A 26,564-nucleotide genomic window follows, 5' to 3' on the forward strand; every position below is an offset into this window, starting at 1 on the left:
TTCACTTGTATAGTTTAAAACTTTTAAGAGGCCAAGGGTGGTACCATCTGTATATATTTATATACAATATATAAATAACAGTTCTAATTTTTTAATTCACACAATAATATATATATATATATATATATATATATATATATATATATAGGCCCATAATGAGATGGATGGATGGGGAGGGACAGCTTTTCCTGATAGAAAGATTCCAATTAATAAGTATAGAAGGACAGAGAAAAACAGAAAATCAGCATTAGGGGAACTCAACAGCAATCATCATTATAGATCTACCAATGGATGCCAAAATCAGCAGGGGAATGTTTGAGGAAAAAAAACGAATATTTGCCTAGTCTCAATTACCTTCCCCAAGTTATTTATTGATTACAAAAAAGGAGACTGACAACTTACAGGAGAGAAACCAGCAGACACTGCCACAGTCAGTGATCAGGTTAGCATCAACCGTAACAAGACATACATCACATACCCCCAACATGATCCACGGAGAAAGCATAGCACTTTGGTGGCATTCTTCCAAAAACGTGTAACCTCAACCTCATCAGGAGAAAACACAAGACCAACCCAAATGACAACACATTCTACAAAGTAACTGACAGGGCTTCAGTGATCCTGAGGTCATGAAAGATAAGGAAAGCTTGCGGAATGGTCACAGATTTGAGAGGACTAAGGAGACAGGACAACTTAATGCAGTATGTGCTCCCAGATTCTATGCTAGAACAAGGGATGTGAGTGGAAAAACCGGTAACATTTTAATTAGGTCTGTAGTTTTGTTATTAATAGTCTTGTATCATTGCTACTTTACTGGTTTGATAATGTATCTTGTTAACATTAGGAGCAACAGGGTGAGGAGCACTTGGGTGGCTCACTGGTTGAGCATCTGCCTTTGGCTCAGGTCACAATCCTGGGGTCCTGGGATTGAGTCCCGCATTGGGCTCCCTTCAAGGAGCTTGCTTCTCCCTCTGCCTATGTCTCTGCCTCTTTCTCTGTGTTTCTCGTTAATGAATAAATTTAAAAAAAAAAAAAAAGCAGTGAGGTAAAGGGTAAACAATTCTGTGCTATTCTTGCAACTTTTCATAAATCTAAAATTATTTAAGAATATAAAGTTTTTTGTTTTTTTAACTTAAGAGAATGGAGATCACAGCCTATACCCCCTAGCTCTCAGCAATTTCTATGTTCTGTCTTCATAGATCTGCCAGTTCTGGACATTTCATACAAATAGAATCATATGATATGTGGGCTTTTGCGAACTAGGTTCTTTTACTTGGCACGTTTCCAGTGTTCATCCATGTTGTAGTACATGCCAGTACATCATGCCTTTCTATTGCTCTACAGTAGTCCATTGTGTGACTCTAACACATTTTATTTATCCATTCATCAGTTGATAGACATTCAGATTGCTATGAGCATGGTGCTTGGTTCCGGCATGGACAGAAGTGTCCTTTTTCTGGGGTATATATCTGGGAGTGGAACTGCTGAGTCGTAGGGCAACTGCATTGAGCCCTAAAGGAATTGCCAGGCTGTTTGCCAGAGCAGCCACACAATTTTACATTCCCACCAGCAGGATCCGAGGGTTTTCATTTCTCCACATTCTCACACCACTTAATATGTTTGTTTCAGCCATCCTAGTGGGTGTGAAATGGTACCTCCTTGCAGCTTTGACTTACATTTCCCTGATGGCTAATGATGTAGACTATACCAGGAGTCCTTTTTAACATCCACTGCCCTCGGGCCAGCAGTCCTTTCTGAGATTTCCCAGATGTGTTAGCACTGGTGTCCTCCTTTTGAGATCACCATGCCTAAAAACATACAAGCATGAATACTATGCAGAAAGCTGTGGGGAATGATTGGCATTGTGTCCTCAGGACTCCTGAGCTAGTCTTTTTTCAAGAGCCAGAGTCAAGGTGCGGGGAACCTAAAGAGTCTGTGCCCTTATATCTGGGATCGTGTTCATTCAGAAGACCCCAGCAGCCCTTTAGCATGACACCTTGTTCCTCTCACTGTCTCTAGGAGGCGCCGATGGTTCTTGTGACTCAAGATTCAGTAGCAGCATCAGTGTCTTCACGTCAGCCAGGTAAGTGGTTTGTGCCAGCCAAAGGTGTTTGTAGAAAGCAAATGGTCTAGATCTTTCCTGAGTGCGGGAAATGGCAGTGAAGACTCAGGGAAAACTCTCCATGTGGGGCACCGGAGGTACCTGATGAGGGAATCTGAAGGATACTGAGCAAACCCAGTCTATGCAGTTCTGTTGGGGAGGGATTAGAAGGTGTTGGAGGTCAGTAAGTACAAGTTGTAAAAGTATAAGCAATGCATGGTGGCTGCAGGGAGACCCTTGCAGATGCCCCTGCCTGGAATTTTTGCTTGTCAGGGTAATGAGACTGACAAGGGGAAGGCCATTCCGGGGTCTGAGACTGCATAGACTGGGCATCTTGGCGCCAGGTCGGCTGTAATAGCACAGCCTTCCACGTGGGGGCGGTGCAGGCCAAACAGCAAGATCACTCCCTTCCTCGAAGTTCCCTGTACCGCATGCAGGGTGATTGATGACCTTACCCTGGTGGGAGATCTCACCATTCTGCCTCTGTCTGAGTCCGCTGGACTTGTCCTTTGTCAGTTTTTCTTTGGTGCAGAATTAGCACCTGTGGGGCCGCAATGGATGGTATTCTCCTGCAGGGGGTTTCTTCCCCCTAAACTCAACACTGAACCGTTGAGCCCTGGGAACCGTTTGGTCTCTCAAGAAGAGAGAATCTGCACTCCGCAGACCTTTAGGATCTTTCCTCCTCTTGTATCATTTTTTTCATTTATCTTTCTAAGGACCCAGTGGAGATTTTCAAAGTGTGGGGGTACTGACTGTAAATGTGTCTTGCTCCTAATCGTTTGAGCAAGTCAATAACCATTAATTCATTGACTTGTCCTGTTATGTTGTCACATACCCCAGCATACCTGCCTGTGTTCAGCCCTGCGGGTTCCTAGGTAGAAATGTGATTCCTGAATGTGGCCCCCAATCTTAAGGTTCTCTGATGGGGAGGCAGACACCAGGCAGTGATTTCTGTGGTGGGGGACTCAGGGTATTGGGGGTGAGCCATGGTGCCTGAGCTGAGGCTCGCTGGAATAGTGGCTGACAAGGATGATCACTTGGTGAGTGCCTCGTAGGCCCACTGTGCCAAGTACTTTGTGTCACGTCATTGGATTTTGCTGATGTTTAAATCCCAGGGGGTCATTAGTAGTATTTCCATTTTTGGGCTGAGGAGGGACAGGAGATCTGGACTGCTGTGTAGAGAAGGGATTTAGGAGGGGCCAAGTGAATGCAGACCAGTTAGGGGCCACTGCTGCCACCCTGTAAGAGGGGAAAGAGGCTCAGCCCAAAGAGGTGGCCTTACATGGAGAAAGTTGGATTTTTTTTTTTTTATCTGTTTTGAAGGATGAAGTGACAGGGTTTGCAGATGCATGTGTTGGAGTAAGAGGAGAGACATGAGGGAAAGAATAACTTCTAGATTTGGGGCTTGAGCCAACTCAGGATATCCTGGCATTTCCCAAGCTGAGGTGGAAGGAGGAACAGGTGTGTGAGTGGGCCACTCAAGGGCTCTATGCCATGTGGCTTTGAGTACCCCCGGGGGTGGTTAAGGAGGCAGGTTTGGATCTTGGATTCCGGAGCTGGGGGAGGGATCTGGATGGAGGTGCGGGGAGATGGTGCCCTGCAGAGGGGTCAGCTGTTTTTCTGAAGGTCATGGGAGCCTGATGATAAGTGGCACTGCCAGGTGCAGACCTGTGACTTGGCATGTCCTCTGGCAGCCCAAAGGAGGGTAAATGAGGGAGAGGCAAAAGTAAGAGCACAGGAGCCTGTTGCTGACTCGTCACTGTTGTCTAGGCTACAGGAAATTGTCCGGCTCCACCAAAATGGCATTGGGAGGTGAAGGGAGGTCTAGGAAGAGGCAGAGATCAGACATCACTGCCCGACCATGCAGGCGAGCACGACCCACCCCTGCCTTGCTGGGGAGGCGGGAGTGCCATTTGCTGGGGCAAGTCTAAAGGCTGAGGTTAGGAACTACCTAATTGGAACCAGGCTTTGGTTTATACCTGTCATTCAGGAGCCAAATCCTCCCCCTTCTAAAATTAAAAAACCAAGAGCAAATCATCTCATGTTTTCTGTCTCCCACAAATGGCGATACCCTCGTGGCACCTGCCAATCTGAGTCAGTAGCTGTGCCAGATGGAGGGTGCCCTTCAGAGTCATGAAACTTAAGCCACGGTGTCTGGGCCCCCCGCTCCTTGGAGTTGGCAGCTAAGGACAGTAGGGTTGGTGCATGCTTACTCCAGTAGGTGCTGCCAGAGGAGGACTGAGCTTGGGCAAGAAGGCACCTTCCAGGATCACCAAGAAACAAAACCCACCCTGTGACTATCCAGACCTGCTGCCTGCCCTCAGCTCCCATGAATCCTCTGCAAAGTGGAATCCAACCACCTGGGCACACATCTTGACTCTGTGACCCTGGGCAAGCCGTTTAACTGCTTCCTGCCTCAGCTTCCTCATCTGTAAACTGGGTGCAATGATAGTACCTACCTCCCAGGGGTTTGGAGCTCATGTGAGTTGAATAGGTAAAGAAAATAGAATGGTGCCCAGCCCTCAGAAAGCACTTTACATGTTTTAGCTACAGATACTATTACAAGAACCTCATTATTATCCCCATTTTACAAAAGAGGAAACAAGCCCAGAGAGGTTAACTTCTTGCCCGAAGTCACTCAGCTACCTAGTGGCCAAGTTGGAATTCAAGCTCGGCTGGTCTGACCCCCACTTCCACGGGTGTGACCTTTATTGGTTGTACTGGGAGAGTTACAGAAGCTTTACATGTCAGCCTCCCCCACTCACCTGACATGGGAGCACAGAACAGGTGTTGCCATGCACACAGGCTTCCACTCCAATGCCTTGGGCCTTGCCAAGGGCCATGGTGTCATCAGCGACATTTAGGATAGGTCTCCTGGTATAGATGGCTGCATAAAGGCAAGCAGAAAGATCTAGAATTCAGTGCTTCCCAAGCTTTAGCATCAACTGATGAAAGGAAGTTGTAAAGATACTTTATAAAAAAAAAAAGTTGAATTCAGAAGCCATTCTTTATTTATTAACCTTTGTCTTAATTTGATGAGAGATGAAACATGAGTACCAAAAGAAGTTAGATGAAGTACTGCCTCTCCGAGAGAACCACTGGAATTTATCATTATTTGTTGGTAGTTTCAGAAGTCTTATTTTAAAAATCAGTATTTTAATAGCCACAGTAGTGCCATGCATTTGGAAAAGGTAGTACATATATGTATATGTAAGACATTAGTTATGAGATGCTTTATGAGAAAAATGCTCACTGGAAATGGAGTTCTGCAGACACCTTGAAATATCTCAAAAGCCCCCAGGAGTGACTAGTCTAGACTTTTTGGAACTGATGCAGAAACGTATTTTAAGCTATGAGTGAGCTCCCTTCTGCTCTCTGGGTAAGGGAAGCCCAGGTGGAGGCTGCCCCATCCCAGACACCAGGCCTGCAGCAGGTCAAGAGCCCATACACCATGCAGCCTGCCCTCCGGAGGAAGAAGGGCTCAGGTTCTCACAGAGTTCCGGAGTGCCGGCTCCCCGCAGAGCAGGTGGGGAGTCGCACTCACAGCAGCCAGCCCCACCCGGTGGAGCCACTGAGAGCTGCCTCCTCTACAGTGAGTGAGATCTTCGGTCCACGAAGATCAGTCTGGGGCGTGCCTGCTTCTCATGAGACTCCCCTGCAGCCAGCCAGGGGCAGCGAGCCCCAGGGAGAGTGTCGAGCTCTAAGGGAATGGGATTTCATTGCCTGGCCACATGGCCTTGGACAGATCCTGTGCTGTCACATCTGTGCACTGAAGGATCAAGTTACTTGAACTGTGAGGTCCCTTCTAGCTCCGGTGTTCTTGGCTGGTTGAAGCTGACACCTGCCTTACTAGCAATCTGAAGATGCCCACGTCCAGGGAATTCTGCTGTAGGGAAGGGCAGAGGATGGTAGTGCACAAAATGCTGCCAGTTCTCACACACTGGGCCCATGAAATCCTTCATTGTTTGGCCTTGACACATTACTACCTGAGGGAGATGCCACCATGGGCTGGCACTTGCTTTGTCCCTCAGTGGAGATGCTGAGCTGGCCCGAAGCATGTTGGGACCACAGTGAAGCAAGGAGCCCAGCTGGCCCAGGGACCATCTAGGGTCTTGGACCTCTTTTTGGGCTGCTTGGATCTGGAGTGCCCCCACCCCCTGCCCCACAGATCAGCCCCAGGCCTTTCCAGTATCCTCTTTCACCCCACATAGAGACTTTGTCTACCGTACTGACAAAAAAAATATATTGAAAGGTGTATGTGACAGCCCCTTTCTCCCTCCAGTACACAGGGCGCTGCCGGGTCTGACCTGGTCAGGGAGTGGCCAGCCCACTGACTGTTCTGCTGCCCCTGCCAGGGGACAGTTGGAAATAGACTCTCCTGAGCCTGGCCCGTTAGCAGGCAGGGCTGCGTGGTGGGTAAGACTGCTTTGGACTCAGACTGCTCACACTCAAAATTGCTGGCTTCACCACTTCCTGGGCCCGATTGGCAGGGTGGAGTTGGGGGAGCTGCTGGGCTTGGCACTGCCTTCCTCCCCACCAGAGCTTAGGACACAGCCGTTGCTTGCCAGTGCAGTTCTGACTCCCCCAGGGCAGTGAAAACAAGGCCTTGCCCCCAAGGGGGCCATTTCAGCTAAGAAAGTAGTGGTGGCCTGCCAAGCACAGGGTCCTTCTGGCACCCTGGTGCCCACGTCTGGGGAATTCTGCTGTAGGGAAGGGCAGAGGACGGTAGTGCACAAAATGCAGCTCCCCATATGGCAGCTGAGTGTCCTGCAGCTCCTGCTAGGGAAAAGGACTCATTATGGGATGGGCGCTCACCAGGGTAGGAGAGAGGAGGCAGGGATAGGATGGCTTCCACTCGTTCCTCACAGCCTCCTGAGCTCCTACTTTGTTAAGACCGTAAAGCTTGGGCTGCAGTTCGGTTTCTAGAGCTTCTCCAGCTTCTCAAGGAGAGAGCTATAATACCATGCTGGAAGGAGCCAGGTAGGCCAGCAGGATGGGAAAATGAAGCACATAGAGATAAGACAGTAAGTCCTGGTCACTGGCAGGAAGACGCTGGGAATGTCTAGGAAGTTGTCAGAGAAGGAGGGAAGATGCTCTGGAAGCCGTAGGGTAGATCACTAGCCTGACACTGCCGCGCTGTGTTGTCTATGGCGGTAGCCGCTATCATGGGGCTGCTGGGCATGTACAGTGTGGTTGGTCCGAACAGAAATGTGCTGTCAGGGTGAGGGGGCGAAGTGCATGCTGGATTTCAAAGACTTGGGACACAGAAAAGAACACGAAGTATCCCATGAGTGATGTGTATATTGATTTTTATATTGTTTATGTGTTGAAATGATACCCTTTGAGTATGTTAAACGCATTAAAAGATGTATCATTAAAATTTTACTTGTTACTCGTTAGTACAAAACTTAAAAATGTAAAATTTCACACTTGGCTCACATTATAGTTCTATTAGTGAGCATAAGAGAGGAATCAATGAAGAGATTGGCTGGGAGCTTGTGTTTGCCACCCTGGACTTGTCTGTGCCTTAGTTTCCCTATCTGTCTTAGACTCCCAAAGAATCTAGATGTTTGGGTATTCTCAGAAGATCCCAGAATTCCCAGCCACATGACTCCTGGGGAAATCTCAGTGACAGCCCCAGCCAGAGGCTCAGGGCCACAGGTCCCGTCACTTGCACACTCAGTCCCCCCACCCCACCCCCGCCCACTACTAGAGGACAGAAGTGACATTCTCACCCCTGAAACGAGCACCATGGGGAATCATCAAACCATAGTAAATAGCGGTTCCATTGAGCAGTTACAGAGCTGAGAATGGGGCCCTTTAGGAATTCACATCAGATGAGCTTCAGAGAGGCTGCAGGCGAATTAGGGAAGCACAGGCATCGAGTTCCTGCTGCAAATGAATAATTGAGCAGCCTAGAAATACCACACAAGACCGTTTTGTACAGGCAGGCAGCTGAACTACCTGGCCTGGGTCCTCAGGAAAGGCAGCCCCTGAGCTGCACCTGTCAGGACATCTTTAGGCAAAATACGGTATGACTCGTCGCAGGAAGGGAGCCACTCCCTGACATCCTTAGGTTCTCTGCCCGTGCTGTCCCCATCCCTGAAAACTCCAGCCTTTTCATGGGAACCATGCTTTGGGCAGAAGGCTGTGTCACTGTCCCAGCAGCCCCTGACCCTCTGAGGGCTCCTTGGCAGGACTTCTCTCTGCCCAGGGATCACCGAGGCTTTGGGCCAGGGAACCTGAGCCCCACTGGAGCAAAGCACAGTCTCAACAAGCTCTGTTTCCCAGAGGCAGAGGCTGTGTTGCCTCTTCCCGGCTCAGACAAAACTGTTACAACTTCACAAGCAACTCTCAAGGCTTCTCAACCAAGCCAAACCCTGGTCCAAGTAGCCTAGAGTATGGCAAGATCTAAAGCCATGACCTCTGTTCTTACTCGAGAAAAGTTCTTCATCTGCCTGGTAAAAAACCTGTTGGCTCTCAAGGACTGTTTTTAGGACTTTCCCCTGGACTCGTTGGATGTGGTGGTTTTGTTTTATCAACGAAGGGTCTGGACTTAATGCTCTGAGAATGCTAAACAGCCTTTGAGGCTTGAGGTCTGCTGGGACCCAGCTTGGTGACATCAGAGAGGTTTTTTCCTGTCCAAGCTGGGCTAGTGCTGGGGAAGTGGGGTGGGCACACAGCAGACTGGCTCTCTCACCTCACCTGTGGTTGTCACAGCTCCAAGCCTTGGAAAGGGAGGAGGGAAATCAAGGAGTAAAACCAGCCCTCTGTGAGCCATACCAAGGGTGTATGCTACCTGCCCTTCCCAACCACTGCACCCACTACAGCGAAGCAGAGTGTGGTTCTGAGCACAGAGCCGGGGTGGTGCTGCAGCCTAGGGGGAGGGGTTCCAGTGCCTTCAACTCGTCTCCTCCCTGATCTTGCCCACAGCACTGAAAGGGCCCCAGTGACCCTCCACCTCGATGGGATTGTGCAGGTCCTGAACTGCCACCTCAGTGACATGGCCATCGGGATGATGACCAGGATTGCTGTCCTGAAGTGGCTCTACCATCTGTATATCAAGACTCCCCGGAAGGTGAGTCCCTGGGCCCATCTCACTCATACCCGCTTCCAAGCGAGGGGCTGCCTTGGGGTTCACTTTGGCTTTCAGGGGCTCCTTGGGGTTGGTAGGATTCTGGTCAGTGCAATTCTGGAAAGCCCTGGGGAAGCAGAGTGACAGATGCTGGAGGAGCCCTGGGAGGGCGTGGGGTGGTCCAAACAGTGCTGTTACAACCCCGTCTGCACTAAATCCAGTGGCGGAGCATGGGGAGCTCATGGGTGCCCCGGCTTCTCTGCCCTGCAGATGTTCCGGCACACGGACAGCCTCTTCCCCATCCTACTGCAGACGTTATCGGACGAATCTGATGAGGTAGGTCACGTGTGCCCCCGTCCTTCCATGCATGGCTGCCCAGCCTCCCTTTCTGAGTGGCTGAGGGGGTCTGGTAGATGAGAGGAGCTCGTTTTACTATTCTCCTAAATCAGCACCCAGAAAATTGCTCTCATTCTACCTAGTAAGGTATGTCACTGACAGGGACAGCTGTGTTGTCATGCTCTGAGCTTTGGAAACAAGGACTTACTCTCCCAGCCCTTCTGAAGAGCAGTGGGTCAGCACGTGAGTGAGGACACCAGGCTCAGGGGGCATCAGGCTCATCTGTAGAAGGCAGGGAGCGTAGTGGTGGGCCACTCGGCTGTGAGTGGGCACCCGAAAGGAAGGTCTGTCCCCACTTAACTGCCTAACCGTGAGTACGTTGCTTCACAACCTTGCATGCTGGTTCCCTCTCTGCTCAGTATCAGGAGCAGTAGCAGCACATGCACTGTGGGGATGAACAGACCCTCGGAAAATGCTGAGTGCCAGGCCACACGGTGCTGGCCTCTCCGGAGCTCTCATTCTGTTCATTTCCCCCAGACTCCATTCTGACCTCTGGTTTGAAATTGTCGCTTTAAGCTTGCTTTGTTGGGGTCACCAAGGGCAAAAGAGAGAGGCTAACCCAGAGAAAGGGAAGGAGAGCTGGGCCCTGCATTCCTCAGCCCTCTGGGGGAGGCCCCACCAGTCCCCGCCCGTTCTCTGCAGCGTTCCGTTCCATGCAATTAGGCTAAGGTAGTTCTTTTCAGGACTCCCTAGCCTCCCAGCCAAAGGACAAGATTTGTGGCTGGGTGTTGCCGTCGGCCACTGTAGCATCCCTTCTCTCCACCCATACCAGCTCCAGGCTGCCTTTTGGATGCTGGTGGGCTCTACTGATCCCTCTCCTTCCCTCTTCTGGGCCCTGGGCAGCTGTGGGCTCCAGGCAGAGTGGTGTGTGCCCCGTGAGGCAGTGGGCACATGAATGCATAGATTCCCCCACATGGCCCATTGGGAACATGGGAGTGGACAGGAGCTGGCCTGGGGGTGGGGGGGAACGGGACAAGAGAGGGATACTGCTTCCCAACTTCCTGTGCATGAGGCATATGAGGCACCTGAGGCTGGTACCAAACTATGTGAGGCCCAGGGTAGTCTTCCTGCAGCCTGAGTTTGCACTCTGGAACCTGAGCTGAAAAGAGATTGTAGATGGGTAGGTGTCTACCTCTCCATCCTCTGAAGTACCCTGCATTTCCAGAAAAATCTAAAACAGATGGTCTGGGCATCTGCCCTTGACCTCTCCTGCCTGCCCCACTCGCATGCATGCGCACGCGCGTGTACATACAGCCTCCCTTCCCTTCCCCTCAGCACCTCACTGCAGTATGGGGCCCAGGAGGACACGGCCCGGTTCTGCCTGAGTTAGGGGTGACTCACTGCGTAGTCACAGCCCTCATTTCAGTACAGAAAGGAAAAGCAGAACTTCGCTGATTGGTTCCTTCCCTAGGACTTCACTGGAAGCAGCTGAGTTTTCAATCCTTTAAATTGAGTTGTTTAATCCCATCCAGCTCTCTTTGCTCGTGATGGGTTTCTGTGTGCGTGTGCATTTACAGGGAGCAGAAGGAGATGCAGTCCATTAAACAGCTCTGTTCAGGTTGGGGCTGTGGAAACTCGATTTGCTGAAGTGCCAAATGTTGTCGGAGCTTTGGGCACATCTTGCAGGTCCCTGCTGGGAAGGGATTGCAGCTGCTATTGGAGACAGTCTCAGGGCTGGAGGGGGGTTGTTGTCCAACAGGAGCAGAGAGTCCCTGCTTTCCCTTCTCCAGGGGAGGGAGTTGGGGACCATGATAATCGTGGTGAGTCCTGATTCTGCTGCATTCTGGTCCTTCACCAGATCACATTCCTAAGTGTCCCCTGCCCAGTCTCTTTGGCATCCTTGAGGGCATAACTGTGTACTTGGCAGTGGAAATACAGCCATGAACAACACAAAGTCCCCCTTCTCCTGGAGCTTCCTTTCTAGACTATCTTCGGTGGGTTTTCCCAGTATTTCCAAACACAGCCCTGATCTCAATCAGAGTTCTGCAAGGTTAAGACCTTGAAAGCCCATTCAGTCAAATCAGACCACAGCCAGACTGGTGGGGAGAGGCCCCTTCCTCTTGACAGCTTATGGAACCTCCTTCACTAACAGAATTTAGCACAACGTTATATCCAGCCGAGGGGCCTTGAGGCTTAGGTTATCCCATTGCCTTGAATGATTCTTAGTAATGACTTGTGTGAAGTCATTCCTATGCCACGAACTATGCTAGACCTTTGATTGGTGGTATCTGGGGAACCCTTGACTGTTCTTGGGGAAGTACTGTTACTATTTCCATTTTACAGTTTCGAAGACTCAGACTGAGGGAGGTAAAGTACCACACAACAGCTAGGAAGTGGTAAGGCTTAACTCAAAACCAGATCTGTTTGACTGCAAAGCCCATCCTCTTACTTGCTTAACAATCGTGCCTGTGTTCCACCCAATGTTGGTCCCATCAGAACCAGATGGGATGTAGGGAGCTTGTGTTTAGTTGTATCATCATCCCCATTTCTGGCTGCCTTCTCCTATTCCACAGGTTCTTAACAGTTGTCAATGTGATGTGAAGAGCAGTGTATATTCTGGTAAAATTTCAGCCCCTAGACCCTTTGTCCATCTTCTTATTGATTTGTTGAAGCTCTTTGTATATTGGGGACATTTCAATTTGTCATCTATGTTGCAGTTTTTTTTTCCCAGGATAATTGTGATAAACTCATATGCTCCTTACCCTTGGTGAGGGCTCTTGGCCTCAGGAAACAGAGTGTACCCAGGTGTTAATGACGCAAGAGCTGGGCACAGGGAAGGGCAGAGCCTCAGAGACACTACCATGTTCCGTAGTCCCACTGGCACTTGGCCTTGCTGGGGCGTCTTGCCTGCCATTGTTGCTCAGTTCTATTCTAGTGGTGTGTGGTAGCCCACACCCTCTGGCATCCTCAGTTGTTTCTGCTTTTCCATCATTCAGGATAAGTGGCTGTTTCCTCAGTTTTGCCTCCTCCTCGCACACTTTATATGAAAATCCCTTTTGTCAGAAAGAATCTGCAGGTGTCAAATTAAAATTCTTGGCACCAGAGAAGAAATCCTCCCATTAGCCAGAGATCCAATTACATGTTTTTAAGTGAAAATGCCATCCTGATTTCAATAGTGTGGAATGTAGGGTGCTTGCTCAGAGCTTCCTGTTGGACCCTGGTAGGGCGGTAGGCCTGCTTCTTCCCCTGCCCGGAAGATGCCAGTTGTCGGCTGCCTCTTAAGCCCGCAGCTGCCTGAGTGAGCTCCGCCCATGAGCACCAGGGGATGGCTCCTCTCAGTGTCCCTGAAAGTGTGGTTCTTGATTCCCCGATTCCCCACCTGATTACCCACCCCAAGCACCACTGCCTCCCAGCCTGCATTCAGAACCCACGGGGTATAAAAGTGTCCAAACCCATAGAACATACAGCACCGGGAGTAAGCCCTCAAGTAAACTGTGGACTTTGGGGGACAATGATGTATCAGTGAAGGTTCACTGATTATAACACCACTGTGGTGGGGAATGTTATGGAGAAAATCATGCGGGGGTGAGGGCAGGGGTATGTGGGAAATCTCTGTACCTTCTGCTCAATCCTACTGTGGACCTAAAATTTCTCTAAAAAATAAAGTCCACTTAAAACGGGGACACCTGGGTGGCTCAGTGGTTGGGCGGCTGCCTTCTGGTCAGGTCGTGATCCCGGAATGTGGGATCAAGTCCTACATCGGGCTCCTGTGAAGAGCCTGCCTCGCCTTCTACCTATGTCTCAGCCTCCCTCCCTCCCTCCCTCCCTCCCTCCCTCTCTCTCTCTCTCTCTCTCTCTCTCTCTCTGATGAATAAATAAATATTTAAAAACAAAACAAAAATGCAAAACTTTAAAAAAGAAATCTGTCTTAGAAGAGAGCTAGAAGGATGTCTGGTGGCCCTGAGAGAATGTAGCACCCCAAACAATTGGCCGCTAGAAACCGCTCTTGACTTCCGGCTCTCACCCTCTTCACCAGAGACCTTGGGCAAGGAGTCTAACCTCATTGGCCTGTGAAATGGGGCTGGTGATGCCCACACTTGCCTCTTAGGCCCTTGTTAGAGGAGACTAAGCTCCTGACCAGATCCTCACCCATCATAACGCCCTGTCATTATAAGTGCTTCAGTGGGAAATTGGCATCTTGCTGCCTCGAACTCTTCCCCCCAACACAGAGCTTGTCCCTGTTTCTGTAAGTCATTTTGTAAAGCTTTCAGGTCTTTTTTGTAGGTCTTACTCATTATAAAGTTTATTTGCGGTATTTTAAATTTTGTTGTGATACCGAGTGGCATCCCTTTGCGGCAATATTTTCTCCCCAGATGGCAGTGCAGCTTGATGGTTTAAGAGCATGGGCTTTGGAATCAGGCAGTCCAAGACTCTGGTCCTGGCTGCCCACGTAATAGTTACCAAACCTTGAGCTTGAGCCGGTGAGTTGGTCTCTCGAGCCCCAGTTTGCTTATTCGAAAATCAAGAATAGTGTGGTAGAAGCACCCTCTCAGGTCTGGATTCCCAGGTGAGGATTAAAAAAGGTCAGCGATGTAGAATATACGATGCATGTGAACATGCAGTAATTTCTAGCTTCTCTAATGCTGGTACTCCTTTCTGTCAAAATGGCAAGGATGCACATGGAAACCAGGAAGACAGGCTCTGTTTTTTTCCCCACATCCTTCCTGCCCCAGCTGTTGCAGCAGAAGCTGGTCTCTGCCCTTTGTGTCCCTGCCTGTCGTAGGACCTGCAGGCCCCGTGCAGGTGGCTAGGTGAACAGACCTCTTTTGAGGGGCTCGTTGTCCATCTCCAGGCCATAGAAAAAACAAGGAGAAGGCAATGGGCCGCAGGCCCAGCACCGGTCACTGAACCTCCTCCGCGTCCACGCCCCAAGTCAGTGGGCTGTGTTCCCAGCATCACAGGGGGAAGGGAGGAGCTGGTGGCCCTGGCTCCAGGGAAGAGGAGGAACAGCAGAGGGCCTGCTCAGGCAAAAGCAGACCTCGGGGTCCACAGGGATCCAGAAGGGCACACCCACTGGGGCCTCTGGAGGCACCTGCCCCGGGGTCTTCTCACCTCTTGGAGCCGAGGTGTCCTTGACACTTGAGAGCAGACGTTCTCACCGCGGGAGAGAGGCCTGCTTCCCCTCCGCTAGCCTCACGGTAGCCGCGAAGAGACATTGCTGAGCAGACTTCATGGCTCATGTGGCTGACGTCCAAGCAGGAAAAGAGAACGAGAACCGCCGTCTGTCCGAAGCGCGGCGGCGGGACTGGGGGCGTCGCTGGCAGCAGGGGCAGTTTCCAGCGCGGGGGGCCATGCGGGGCTAGCAGACTGGCTGTGAGGGGGGGGGGCCCTCGGAGGGACTCCCAGGACCCCGCGAGGTCCCCATCCTCCGCCCCACCACGCAGCTCGGGAGTGGCCAGACCCCGCAACTGGCTTTGGGGAGGCGGGAGAGGATTTCATGTTTCCATGATCCGAGTCCCGAGGGAAATGGGGCGGTTCTCCAGGCTGCACAGGGAGAGCTCACCGCGGCCGAGCCGCACGCCTAACAGAAGACCGGTCACGGCTGGCGGAAGAGTTGAACCATTGAAGTGCCAGGCTGTTGGCGCTGCCACCCCTGACTGGCAGGCAGAGGCTGCCCTTGGCTTCCTCAATCCTGGGAACGGCAGCCCCGTTGTCCCATCCTGTCCCTTCTTCCCATGCCATACCTGTGAGTGTTCCCTCTGCCTTGCTTTTCCCAAGGACTCTTGTCACTTTGGTCTGGTGGGTCGGCCAACTGGGCCCAGGAGCTCATCTCCACTCTAAAAAGATTTAGTTAGTGATGATAGGGCCTCCCGCGTGGGGGCCTCAACCAGAGGTGAGCATCCCCATGGGTTCTTCTTCTTATGGTCCCGGGTGACCGGGGCTGCATGCTCTGGTCCCCAGGGACAGGGTGGGGGGGGTAGCAGCTGGTGAAATCTGTCATCACTCTGAGTCTGCCCCAGAAATGGAGGCTTCCACTTCATTAGAAACCCCTTCGTTTGAGGGCAGCTCGAGGAGCCGACTGCCCATCCAGCACCCCTGCCGCTGGCTACCTTTGGAATTCACAGCAGGTGCTGGGCTCAGACCCCTGCATCTGTGGGAGGATGCTGGGAGCAGGAAAGGGCAGAAGGCAAAGTTTATGGGGGCAGACCCCCTATTCAGAGTGTATTGTTTCTATTCTGACCATGCCGCCTGGCACTTTTGGACTAGTTTTCATTATCCCCGGTTTGACTTAAAAGGACATCCAAGTGTGAGGAGGATAACTTGACCAAACTCATACCACCAGGAGCCAGAAGATGGATCTCTCTGATTTTAGAACATCTAAAAGCACACAAGAGCTGATCTCACTGCAGAGCAGGAGTCCAGGCAGGGTGGAGGCACAGCTTCCTTCAGGCCAGCCCCAACTCCTCTCTTCAGTTCTGAGCATTGAACCTTGACCTGCCCCGTTGGGCTCCTCACTCTCCCAGGGTGCATGCAGAAGGAGTGGTGCTGGCAGCTGGGTGGGTGAGGAGCAGTGTGGGAAGTGGCCTGGAGAGGATCAGCAAGGGCAGGCCTCTGCCCTGCGCTGCCCCCGCTCTCCATGGGACTCGGCAAGTCCCCGGCATCTCCACGCCTCCATCAAGTGCAGTTGGCCTGGTCTGTGTTTGTCCCGTCCAGCTCTGACTTTGTGTGGTCCTGACCCCGCTCCCTGGAATACTAATGTGGCCTGCTCAGAGTGGACCGTCTCCCATAAGAATGGGTTTTGCTCCTCCTGAGATCCCTGCTTCAGTTTTTCTTTCACTCCAGTTTTCATTCCATCCACTCTCCAAAACAAACAAAAACAACTCCTCCACCCCCGCCTCGGTCCCCGAGATTGCTTTACAATCAGGTCACGCCATCGGGTCAGATACCAGCCAGAAAAACCAAGGGGCAGGATACTGAGAGCCGAGAACTTGGGTCCTCTTGCCAAGAGTCCCCCCGGCCTTGGGACATGAGTGGGGTCCCAGCATGGACAGCCCAAACAGGAAAGGTGTGGGCCCTTCCTTGCCTACCGTAGCTGTCCCTCCTCGCCACAGCCATGCAAAAGACACAGGGCACTCTTCCACATGGCTCTCCCTGTGGCTGACACTGCGACTTCCTTTGAGGGCTTCTGAAAGAGTGAGAGGAGGGAGGAACTGGCAGGGAGAAGGCCAGCGGGGGTTCGGCTCACAGTCCCCAGGGACAGCCAACCAGGACCCACAGCCCAGCGGAGGCACCAGCAGTCACTACTAGGGGTCTTAGAAAGACTTGGTCTTTGGAAAGGAGTCCTGGTAGCAGATCATTACTAGGGAGGAGAGAGGACTGCCTTGGTGACGGCTCCAGAATTGCACCTGGTGAGAAGGCTGCAGGTAAAAGGGGACCCAAGTAACCACAGCTGGCCCAGCAGCATTCGGCTCTGGGGAAGGCAGGTCTATGTGCCCAGAGGGTCTCTAGCTTTTCTTTCTGTGTAGACTTCTTCCCCTGATGTGCAGGTGAGAACCCAAAGCTGGCACAGTAACTGGTGGACATGGAGGAGGGCAGGCAGGGGGGCCTACTGCGTGGTGCCCCCGGGCTCCCAAGGAAGGCAGAGATGGGCAGGGAAGGGAAGAATAAGGGGGCAAGCTGGCTTCGCCGATGGAGGGCCCAGCATCGCAGGAAGGATTCCACAAAGAGAAGCCAAGTTGGGGACTGCCTTCCCCCGGGGACAGGGCAGGATGCTCTTGCAAAGCCAAGCTGCAGGGCTGAGTGGCCTGCAGGGATGAGCATGCTACCTGGCCCTGGGCCTGACTGCCTGCCACCAGCCCATCTCCCCTTGAGCTTAGGAAGTGATAGATAATCTTACCTAGAAAGGCCCAAGTCCAGTAACCCAGACATCAGCCCCACAGTGGAGCCATCCAAACAAGAGCTGCTATCAGAATCCTCTGGAGCTTTTTAAAACCTAGCTGCTTAGGCCTCAGCCCAGACCTCTCCTGAATTGTTCTCTGAGGTCGGGCATCGTTGCCTGGGTTCTGGTATTTTCCATTCGCTTGCTGCCTGCCAGACCCTGTGCTGGACATCATCGAGTGTGCATGACCTTAGCACATCTCCACAGCAACCCTTCCAGAGTAGCTTCTGTTGTGTCCCCTACTTCACCGAAGCAGAAACCAAGACTCAGAGAAGTGAAGTAATTTGGTCAAGACCTCCGTTTAAATGCCCCATGAAACCTTGTCTGTCACATGCCGCCCCCTCCTCCTGCATATCAGAGAGGTCCCCATCTGTGTATCACGGCATCCTGTGCACTCAGACCCTCCATAGCCCTTGTCACACTTTGGGAAGACAGAGGTTGTGTACGGCATGTAGTATGTGCTCAGAAACATTTTTGGAGAAAGTGAATAGGAGGGGCGGTGGATGGTGAGCCAAACCCCCCTGGCCTCCCCTACCCTGCTGGACCCTGGCCCTGCCAGAGCAGACCTGCCTCCTCAGGGCAGGGTGCATGTAGCTGGCAAGTTCTCTGGCATGAAGCAGAGGCCTGGAGGAGGGCAGGAGACAAGGAGCCCTGCACTGCTCCCCCGGTTGCCATGGACCGGTGCCCGGAGACAGCTGGCCCCTCGGCTCATCACCTGGTAACCGAGCACTAACGGTGTGTGTGTGCTGCTCCCGTGCTGCCTGGAGCACAGTGGGCCCTTCCCCAGCCTCTGGCTCACTCTCAAGGAGAATGTGTAACACTGAGAGATGCACATACCACCCCCCACCACCACCCACACCAGACGGGCCTGGCAGGAAGCAAGTGAGCAATGACTGGCCTCACCAGGAGGGAGACCCAGGGGCGAGGGGGTGCACTGGGGGGACTTGAGAACTGGCCTCCAACTTGTCTTACTCAGGCTGGCCTTTCTCCTCTCTTCTCCCTTTCGAGGAATGGAGTTAGAGGGGTGTAGGCAGCCAGTACTTACACTGCGCAGTCACTGTTAGTGGGACTTAACAGTAGGCACCAAGTGCTGGCGTTTTGCATATAGGCACTGCGAGAAGAATTTCAGAGTATATAAAATGAAAGGAAGGAAAGAAGAAAAGAAAGTAGTCTTGATTCCTATGAGCATGTGTTCAAAGTTAGGCAAAAAAAAAAAAAAAAAAGCGATAATCCTTTTTTTAAAGTTGCTTTTGCTTTACTAAGACCTAAAAGGTGTTTCATCAGAGTGGCTTTCTCAATGGGAAATCAAATAGATCCAAGCCTAAGCACTCCTCTCCTGCCCCCAAATCTAAATTTTTGGCAGTGATTTCCTGGATTTCGCTGAAGGCCGGGCTGAGGGAACCGCCCCCAGGAGGTACTGGGCGTGGCCTGCTCTGACCCCGTTGTAGCCCAAAACTTTTCTGGAAGATCACCCATTTCTTGGGTCTGGCCAGGGCCCAATTGCTGCCTTCTGTGGCTCAGGTTTACTCTGTGTCGAGGACGGGAGCCTCCAGCCCTGGCACTGGCTGCTGCTGGTGGGTGCCTTCTTCCAGAGTTCCATCGGTTGACTGCTCTGGGGCCGTGGGAGGTCTTGTGACCTTCCTTGGCACCCCCAAGGGGATTCTTCCTGGGGATGGCAACCAGGCTTCCTAGGATCAGTTCCCTGGCTGACTCCACAAGCCACAGGAGCCATTCTGTATATGGTCAGGTCTTAAGAGGACTGACCTACTGGGCCTGTACCCCTTGTGAAGGAAATGGACAGGCTTCTGTGTGGCAGCCGGAAGCAAAGGGCCCCAAGACTTGTGGATACCCATCCTCCATGCCTCCACACTTAATTTCAGCTCCACTTCCCAAGAACAAGGAGCAGCCCGACCTGACCCAGATCTCAACGCGGAGCCCTGTGGCCCCATTGCTCTGGGCAGAGGCCTCAGATAGCCTTGGCAGTGGTCAGGCCAGACCTTAGTCCCCAGGGCCTTTAGCCTGAGTTCACCTCTCCTGCCAACACCTAGCTGTGTCCCTTGGAAACACTCTTGGGGCTTCCTCCTGGCTGGGACTAGAGGGGGCCCGGTTTGGGGATTTCTTCCCCTCCTTGCAGGGCTGGAAGACTGAGCCAGTTGACATCTGGGGCCTAATCAGCTGACCAGGGGCAGAGCCAAATTTGTGACAAAAGTTTCTTAGAGATAAGTGGGTAGAGTGAAGTCAGAGGCCTCTCCATCCATCCCCTTGGCAGAAGCTATTCAGACCCATCCACAGTTTCCATTTCCTGCCTGGCGCTGCCGGTCAGCAAGTATTCATTCAGCATCTGCTCAGTGCTCCGTCCTGGGACTTCAGAGTCAGGAGCCTCAGCAGGAGGCCGGGACAGACCTCCGGCCCAGGGAATGGGCTTCCAGCCGTTCCCAGTGTGGGGAAAGAGCAGCCAGGGAGAGTGAAGGAAGGGAGCTTCCCACGATGAGCAGTTTTCCAGGGCTGCTCTGTGGACAAGGTGTTAGGAGGGCCTGGCCAGCCTAGTAAAAGAAGAAACTGGCACCGTCCTAGAGATCCAGTCCTCGGCCTGCTAGAGTACAGTGGGTAGGGTGACAGCCTGCAGGTGGGGACTGCCCTCCCGCATTCAGATAGGCCCTTTGCTGGTGTCAGGTCACCTGGAAGGAAGGGCTTTCTCAGGACTCCTTTGGCCTCCTTGACCTTGCTCGGCCTGCCACAGGGGGTGTCCCCCAGGCCTTCCTCTCAGAGTTGCTTTGTCAGATGTTTTCTGCACCCAGTTGTCACCGACCCACCTATAGCCAGCTCCAGCTCACCCCACCCCAGGACCAGGGACCAGCTGATGTGCCTTCCCCATCATCACTTCTCTCCTGCTGCTCCCCCGCTCCCCCCCACCGCCAGCCTGTTGCCATGGCAACTGCAGGCACTCCTGCCCCTGCAGAATATTGCTTTCTTGTAACCTTCTTCCTCCCCCCTCCCCTCTCTTTCTCTCACACAAAAAGAAAGCACAAGTGTTTTATATTCATTTTGCAAAAAGCTGTGTAGCGCATACTAATTGATGCAGCTTCCTCCTGCTTTCTTTGAGCCTTGCCTCGTTCTCAGAGCCAGGATTACAGGCCAGTGTAGGTTTGGGCCAGCCCGCTCCTTGGAAGGGGACTAACTGTGTTTCTAGAGGCCGAGCAGGGGGCCTTTCGTCCAAGCCTGGAGCAGGTGCCCTACAAGCAAGGCTGCTGAGGTTGCTGCGTCCTTGTCCCAAGCTTCTTGTCCACAGACCCCAGGGGTCTCCAGGAAGGGCACAGCACCAGACCTCTGGCCTGGCACAGAGATGCAAAGCCAGGTTCAGCACGGGGTGTGGAGCACAGCTCCCCTGTGTTGCCCTGTCCCAGACCCACTCCCACCTTAACATCGCCTCCTTGGTCCCTGGGCCACTCCTCACTACCTGGGCAGAGGCCAAGTCCTGGCCTGGGCCTGTGTCAGGAGCGTTGCTCCATGGCCTCAAGTCCAGCCTCTGGGGTCAGTGGGATTTGCTGTCAGCGAAGAGAGCACCAGCATCTGGATTGGATGGGCACAGGAGCTCTGGAACGGCTCCCCACAAATTCCTCTCTCTTTTTTCAAGCCACTCTTTGCTCTCCATTTTGGCAGCCCCTTCCTCTCCTCACATCTCAGAGGCTGAAGGAGATGGCGCTACTATTCTCAGACTCCCATTTCAAAGAACCAGGAGGGTGCCCGCCCTGTGTGTGTGTGTGTGTATGTGTGTGTGTGTGCGCGCGCGCGCGCATACGCGCTTGCACACGCGCGTGCATGCGCAGGCCCACAAGTACCCGTAGTGTTGCCCCAGGTAGGGCTGTCTGTCAGATTTTTTTTTTTTACCAGTCCCCAGGGACCAGAAACAACTCTTTTGATACGTAAGCACGAGAGGAGTGGCTGGAATTATTGAAGGAACCTGTAGACAACATTTCCAGCTTTAATTGTGCAATTGAAGTATAATTTGCATTCATTTGCCATTTGGTGTTAAACTTTCCAAAATAAGGAAATTCAAAACATAAAATATGCAGTTTTGCTGGCTGCTGTTCTCCAGTGGGGCAGGAGGAGGAGGTGGTACCAAGATGTCCATGCAGATTCTCTATGGTAGGGAAATGAAATCTGAAGCCCTCCCGTTTGCATTGGTGTTGCTGCCCAGTCCCTGAGCCAGGGCCACTGACCAGACTCCGCTGTGGTGCCAACAATCTCGCAACCGAAGGGGAACGTAGGGATATCCTCTGTAATTTTCAGGACAGCCTTCCAAGGGGGAATCTCTGTTGGCAGATGTGAGGAAACAGACTCCCCATCATTTGTAAAGCTTTTTTTTTTTTAAGATTTTATTTATTGATGGGGGGGGCAGGCTCCCTGCAGGGAGCCCGATGTGGGACTCGATCCTGGATCCCCGGGATCATGCCCTGGGCCGAAGGTGGCGCTAAACCGCTGAGCCACCCAGGCGTCCCCCCATCATCTGTAAAACCAAGTTTAAACCTCTTTGTCTGGGTCCTGCCCCTGCCTCTGACTTCTGCCTGCTTTCTGGCCATGGCCCCCTGGTAAATAACAAAACTTCAACGGAGTAAATTTAAAGATCAAATTGGCTTTATTCCACAATTCTTGAAACAGGCAGCATCCCCATGTAGCCTAGGAAGAAGCTGTAGGAGAGGAAAGGTTTTTAAAGGTAGGAAGGGGGAAGAGAGAAAAGTATTAGCAAAGAATGCATTGTTCTGGGCAAAGTCCCCTTCCTAAGAGGACGGGAAGCGGTCTGCCAGGAGGATTCTCATCAGAGCTGACCAGGTAATTCCATGTTGACTGGCCAAAGGCTATGTTCTTTTAAAGGTTGAAACTGCAGTTAAGTTAGGTATTAAGTCTTGGTTTGTTGTCATGGGATATAGCGCAAGTGACTCCATTTTTAGCCTGCTGTCTCCTATTTAACGCCCAACCCAGTCCCGTGCCCCACTCCAGAGCTAGATCAAAGCTTAGGTTCCTGGAACGTGTCACGTGATTCTGCCTCTGTGTCCATGAAAGGTTTATGCTAGGTAAGAGAATGCAAGCCTTCCTCTACCCCTGCGCCCCTAGTAAACTGCTGCTCAGGTACTTCTGAAGCCTCCAGATCCCCACAGGCCAAGTTGCTGGCTCCAGTTGCAGATGCACTGCATCCTGAGTGTTTGTTTACCGCCTCTCTCCCCAAGGTCACTGTCGGGAGAGGCAGGGCCATCCTGTTTGGCTTCACGTCTCCAGTCAACACAGGTGCTAGCCCACAGTGGGTAGGCACTCAGTGGATGCTGGGGGAGGGGCTGGAGGGGCAAAGTTAACTGACTGGACGTCAGGATTGTCTGACCATGAAGCCCAGTGTCACAGGGCTCTGGTTTGGGGGCCAGAGCTGAGTTTGAAGTGGACTCCTTGATCCTTTGAGCAGGTCACTCTGCAATGGGGAGAGTGACAGCAGATGAGGGCATTAATTCTAGCCAGGAGTGAGGAAAGCTTCCTCCTCGGCTCTCCCTGTCCCTTGCAGCCTGGCCTTGGGGCTACTCTGAGGGTTGGAGCATCTCACAGGCCAGGCCTCGGGTGCTGGTAGTTCTTTCGGAGCATCTTTTCTGTTAGGGAAGGAACTACCTGCCAGAAGCCTGGTGTGGGCCACGTTGGCCCTCATGGGGTTGGGATGTGGCAGAGTGCTAGGCTGGCCCCAGCTATTCTGCACTTTTCTCTTCGGCCACATTTGACCTCCAGGATTTGCTGCCTAGAAGACATGTGCCTCCGCCCACCTGCACAGCCAGCCCTGGGAGAGTAGCCTTCAGCTCAGGGCTGCAGCAGGGTGCAGATGCCAGGAGATGTAGGGACACAAGTGGCCTCCCTGAGTGCTCTCAGCCCTCCTGTGAGTCAGAACCAGGCCCGAGATCGTAGGGAGGCAGCGAGGCCCTGCCACCTTGCCCATGGGCACAGCAAGGGCAGACTGCTCTAGAGGTACCACTGGACTGTTTACGGTGCCAATTGGAGGTTTTGATTTGATTCTCTGCTTTTTTTATTTAAAAAAAAAAACTTTTCCTTTTTTTTTTTTCTCTTCTTTTTTTAGATACAATTCACCAACCATAAAATTCACCCTTTTAAAATACACAGTTTAGGGGCACCTGGCTGGCTCAGTTGGCAGAGCGAGCAACTCTTGATCTTGGGGTCATGAGCTTAAGCCCCATGTTGGGGGTAGAGATTACTTTAAAAAAATAAAATATTTAAAAAAAATAAAGTACACAACTTAGTGGGTTTTATTATTTTGACAAGGTTGTGCAAACATCAGTGCTAGCTAATTCTGGAACATTTTTATCACCCTAAAGAGAAACCCCGTACCAATTAGCAGTCGCTCCCCATGACTCCCTCCCACAGCCCCTGGCAGCTACTCTGTCTCTCTGGATTTGTCTGGTCCAAACATTTTACATAAGTGGAGTCATCATACAATATGTGGCCTTTTGCATCTGGCTTCTCTTAGCAAATGTTTTTAAGGTTCATCCATTTTATAGCATATATCAGAATTTCATTCCTTTTATTGCCAAAGAATAGTTCCTGGCATGGATATGCCATGTTCTGTTTATCCATTTATCAGTTGATACACATTTGGGTTTGTGATATTGTAATATAGAGTAAGAAAGACATATTTGGTCTTCATCCCTGGTTCTGGCACACAGAGCTCCTAAAACCCTTGGAATTTCCTAAGTGTTGAAAATAATTCAGGTGACTTTTGTTAGGTTAGTGAAGTGACTGGGATGCCCAGAGGATGGGGGCCTGGGTGCCAGGAGAACCAACCTTGTGATGAGAGGGTTGAACTTTCAACCCAGCCTTCAAGGAGGAAAGAGTAGCTGGAGGTTACATCAACTGCCAACAGCCAGTGATTTCATTAGCTCTACCTATGTAATGAAGCCTCCTTAAAAACCCAAAAGGATGGGTTTTAGAGAGCTTCCAGGTTGGTGACCATATGGAGAGTTGGGGAAAGTGACACCCCGGAGAGCATGAAAGCTCTGTGCCCCTTCGCATATCTTTTATCTGGCTGTTCCTGAGTTACGTTTTTTTATAATAAACCAGTGATCTAGTCAGTACAGTGTTTCTAGTATCACAAACCACTCTAACAAATTAGTCAAACCCAAGGAGGGGGTTTTGGAACCTTTGCTCTTGTAGCTGGTCATCAGAAGCACAGATGACAGCCTGGACTTGGGATTGGCATCAGAAGCAGGGGTGGGCGGCAGCGGAGGGGGGCAGGCTTGTAGGACTGGGCCCTCAGCCTGTGGGACCTGGCGCTACCTCCAGGTCAGTGGTCAGAATTGAGTTGAACTGTAAGATGGTCAGCCGGTATCAGAAGAAAACACGTCAGAATTGGTATCAGAACCTTGGTGGTGGTTTCCCTTTTCTAGCCATGATGATCGCTGAGGCTGTGAACATTTCTATGTAACGTGTCCTGTGTGAACACATTTTTGGCCTTCTTGGGTAAACGCTAGGGGTGGAAGTGTACCTGTGGTGACTCTGTTTACCTTCTTGGGGCACAGTTGGCTTGCTTCTTGCCTCACTGTTTAATTTGAGTGAGCCATTCCCCCACCGGACTCCCAGGTCTCCCTCCACCTCCCTGCCCTTTAGACAGTGACTTGCTTGGACACTTGAGTATCTTGAGTGTGTGGCCCATGCTCGGGCCACTCTGTCAAGTAGCACGACACTGTTGCCTGTCTAGCTATCTTTTCCCCCATCCCACCCTGTCCTTGTGTCCTCCTCTTGCCACTTTTGAAGTAGAGAGCTTCCTGGGGAGCAGATGGCCTGGGCCTCTCTGCTTCTGGGCCTAGACCTGTTCCGGCCCTCAGCTCTTGGCCTCGGCACGGCAGTGCTCATTCCTGCCATCTGTCTAGGGCTGCTTAGCAGCCACGATCTTCAGCCAGCATGGATACATCCCCTGCAGGCCTAGCAGTCAGAATGTTCCAAAATTTTACGTATCTGTGCTTGTAAGGGCAGGCGAGAATGGGTCTCCCTGCCAGGCCGTGGGCAGAGGCATGTTGGACTCACCTGCAGCCCAGCACCCACACAGTGGCTGGCACAGTGGAGGCTCAGGCAGTGCTGAGAGCCGAGAAGGAATGAAGGAAAGGACACAGTTAGGTGGGAGGTGTGTGTGTGTGTGTGTGTGTGTGTGTGTGTGTGTGTGTGTGTGCGCGCGTGCGCGCACGCTATGTCCAGCCTGGGGGAGGCTGGAGTGTGGCAGGACAGGAAGCAAAACAAAACCACCGGCTTGTGGGACAGTTGAATGCTGAGCACACTGTGTTGCTGGGAGAGGTCCGGAGAGCCAGGGCTGGCAGAGAGGATACCAGAAGTGACAACTGGGGCTGGGCAGGAGGACGCACTGGTGTGTCACTTGCACTGAGACGGGAACCACTTTGAAGCTTTGAGGAGTAGCTTTATCCTTTTTTTTTTTTTTTTTGAGATAAAATTTGCCCTTTTAAAATAAATGGTTCAGTGGTTTTCTAGTATATTTATGAGGTGGTGTGGCCATCACTATTATCTAACTCCAGAACATTTTCACCATCTCATAGAAAGTCCTGGAATAGCCTTATCTTGACTATTGTCACCATATTCCAGCTAGCTGGTCTGTCATGGCACACACAGCCCACTCTCCGTGGGGATGCTCTGTGTCACTGCCACAAGTCCAGAACCAAAGCCCACGATTGCCATAGTAATTCTCAGCCTGGGTTCAGAGACAGTCACCCATCCATGCCCACAGGTATCTGCTGAGTGCTGTGGACAGTCCTGCTGGCACAGCCGTGCTAGGACAGGCACAGAGCAGAGATGAATGTGGGGGAAGGGCAGGCAGCCCTACCTGCAGTGTGGCGGGAGCCTTGCTGATAGAGCTGGGACAGGTGTGCTATGCAGGCAACCACGCGCGCACACACACACACCCTGCCCTGCTGAGGCAGCGCCCTGCTGGCTATGAATGTCAGATGAAGGGCAAGAGGAGATGCCTGTGCAGGGCGGACAGGGTATGGAGGGTATGGAGGCAGCTCTGGGGAACCTTCTGACACACAGCACTGATTGGGGCTAACACTCAGCTGTTCCTCATG

General features: G+C 51.9%; 1 protein-coding gene across 1 annotated transcript in view; it reads left to right on the forward strand.

The window, feature by feature from the left end:
- The window catches only part of VAC14 (VAC14 component of PIKFYVE complex), a 100,424-nt gene that overhangs the window by 21,549 nt on the left and 52,311 nt on the right, over nucleotides 1-26,564 (forward strand). Inside the window, exons 10-12 of the mRNA XM_055306050.1 lie at nucleotides 2,020-2,083; nucleotides 9,035-9,179; nucleotides 9,447-9,512. Of these exons, the coding sequence (XP_055162025.1) occupies nucleotides 2,020-2,083; nucleotides 9,035-9,179; nucleotides 9,447-9,512 (275 nt within the window). The remainder of the gene's footprint in view (nucleotides 1-2,019; nucleotides 2,084-9,034; nucleotides 9,180-9,446; nucleotides 9,513-26,564) is intronic.

Source organism: Nyctereutes procyonoides, unplaced genomic scaffold (assembly GCF_905146905.1).
Source record: "Nyctereutes procyonoides isolate TBG_1078 unplaced genomic scaffold, NYPRO_anot_genome, whole genome shotgun sequence".
NCBI classification, from domain to species: Eukaryota; Metazoa; Chordata; class Mammalia; order Carnivora; family Canidae; genus Nyctereutes; species Nyctereutes procyonoides.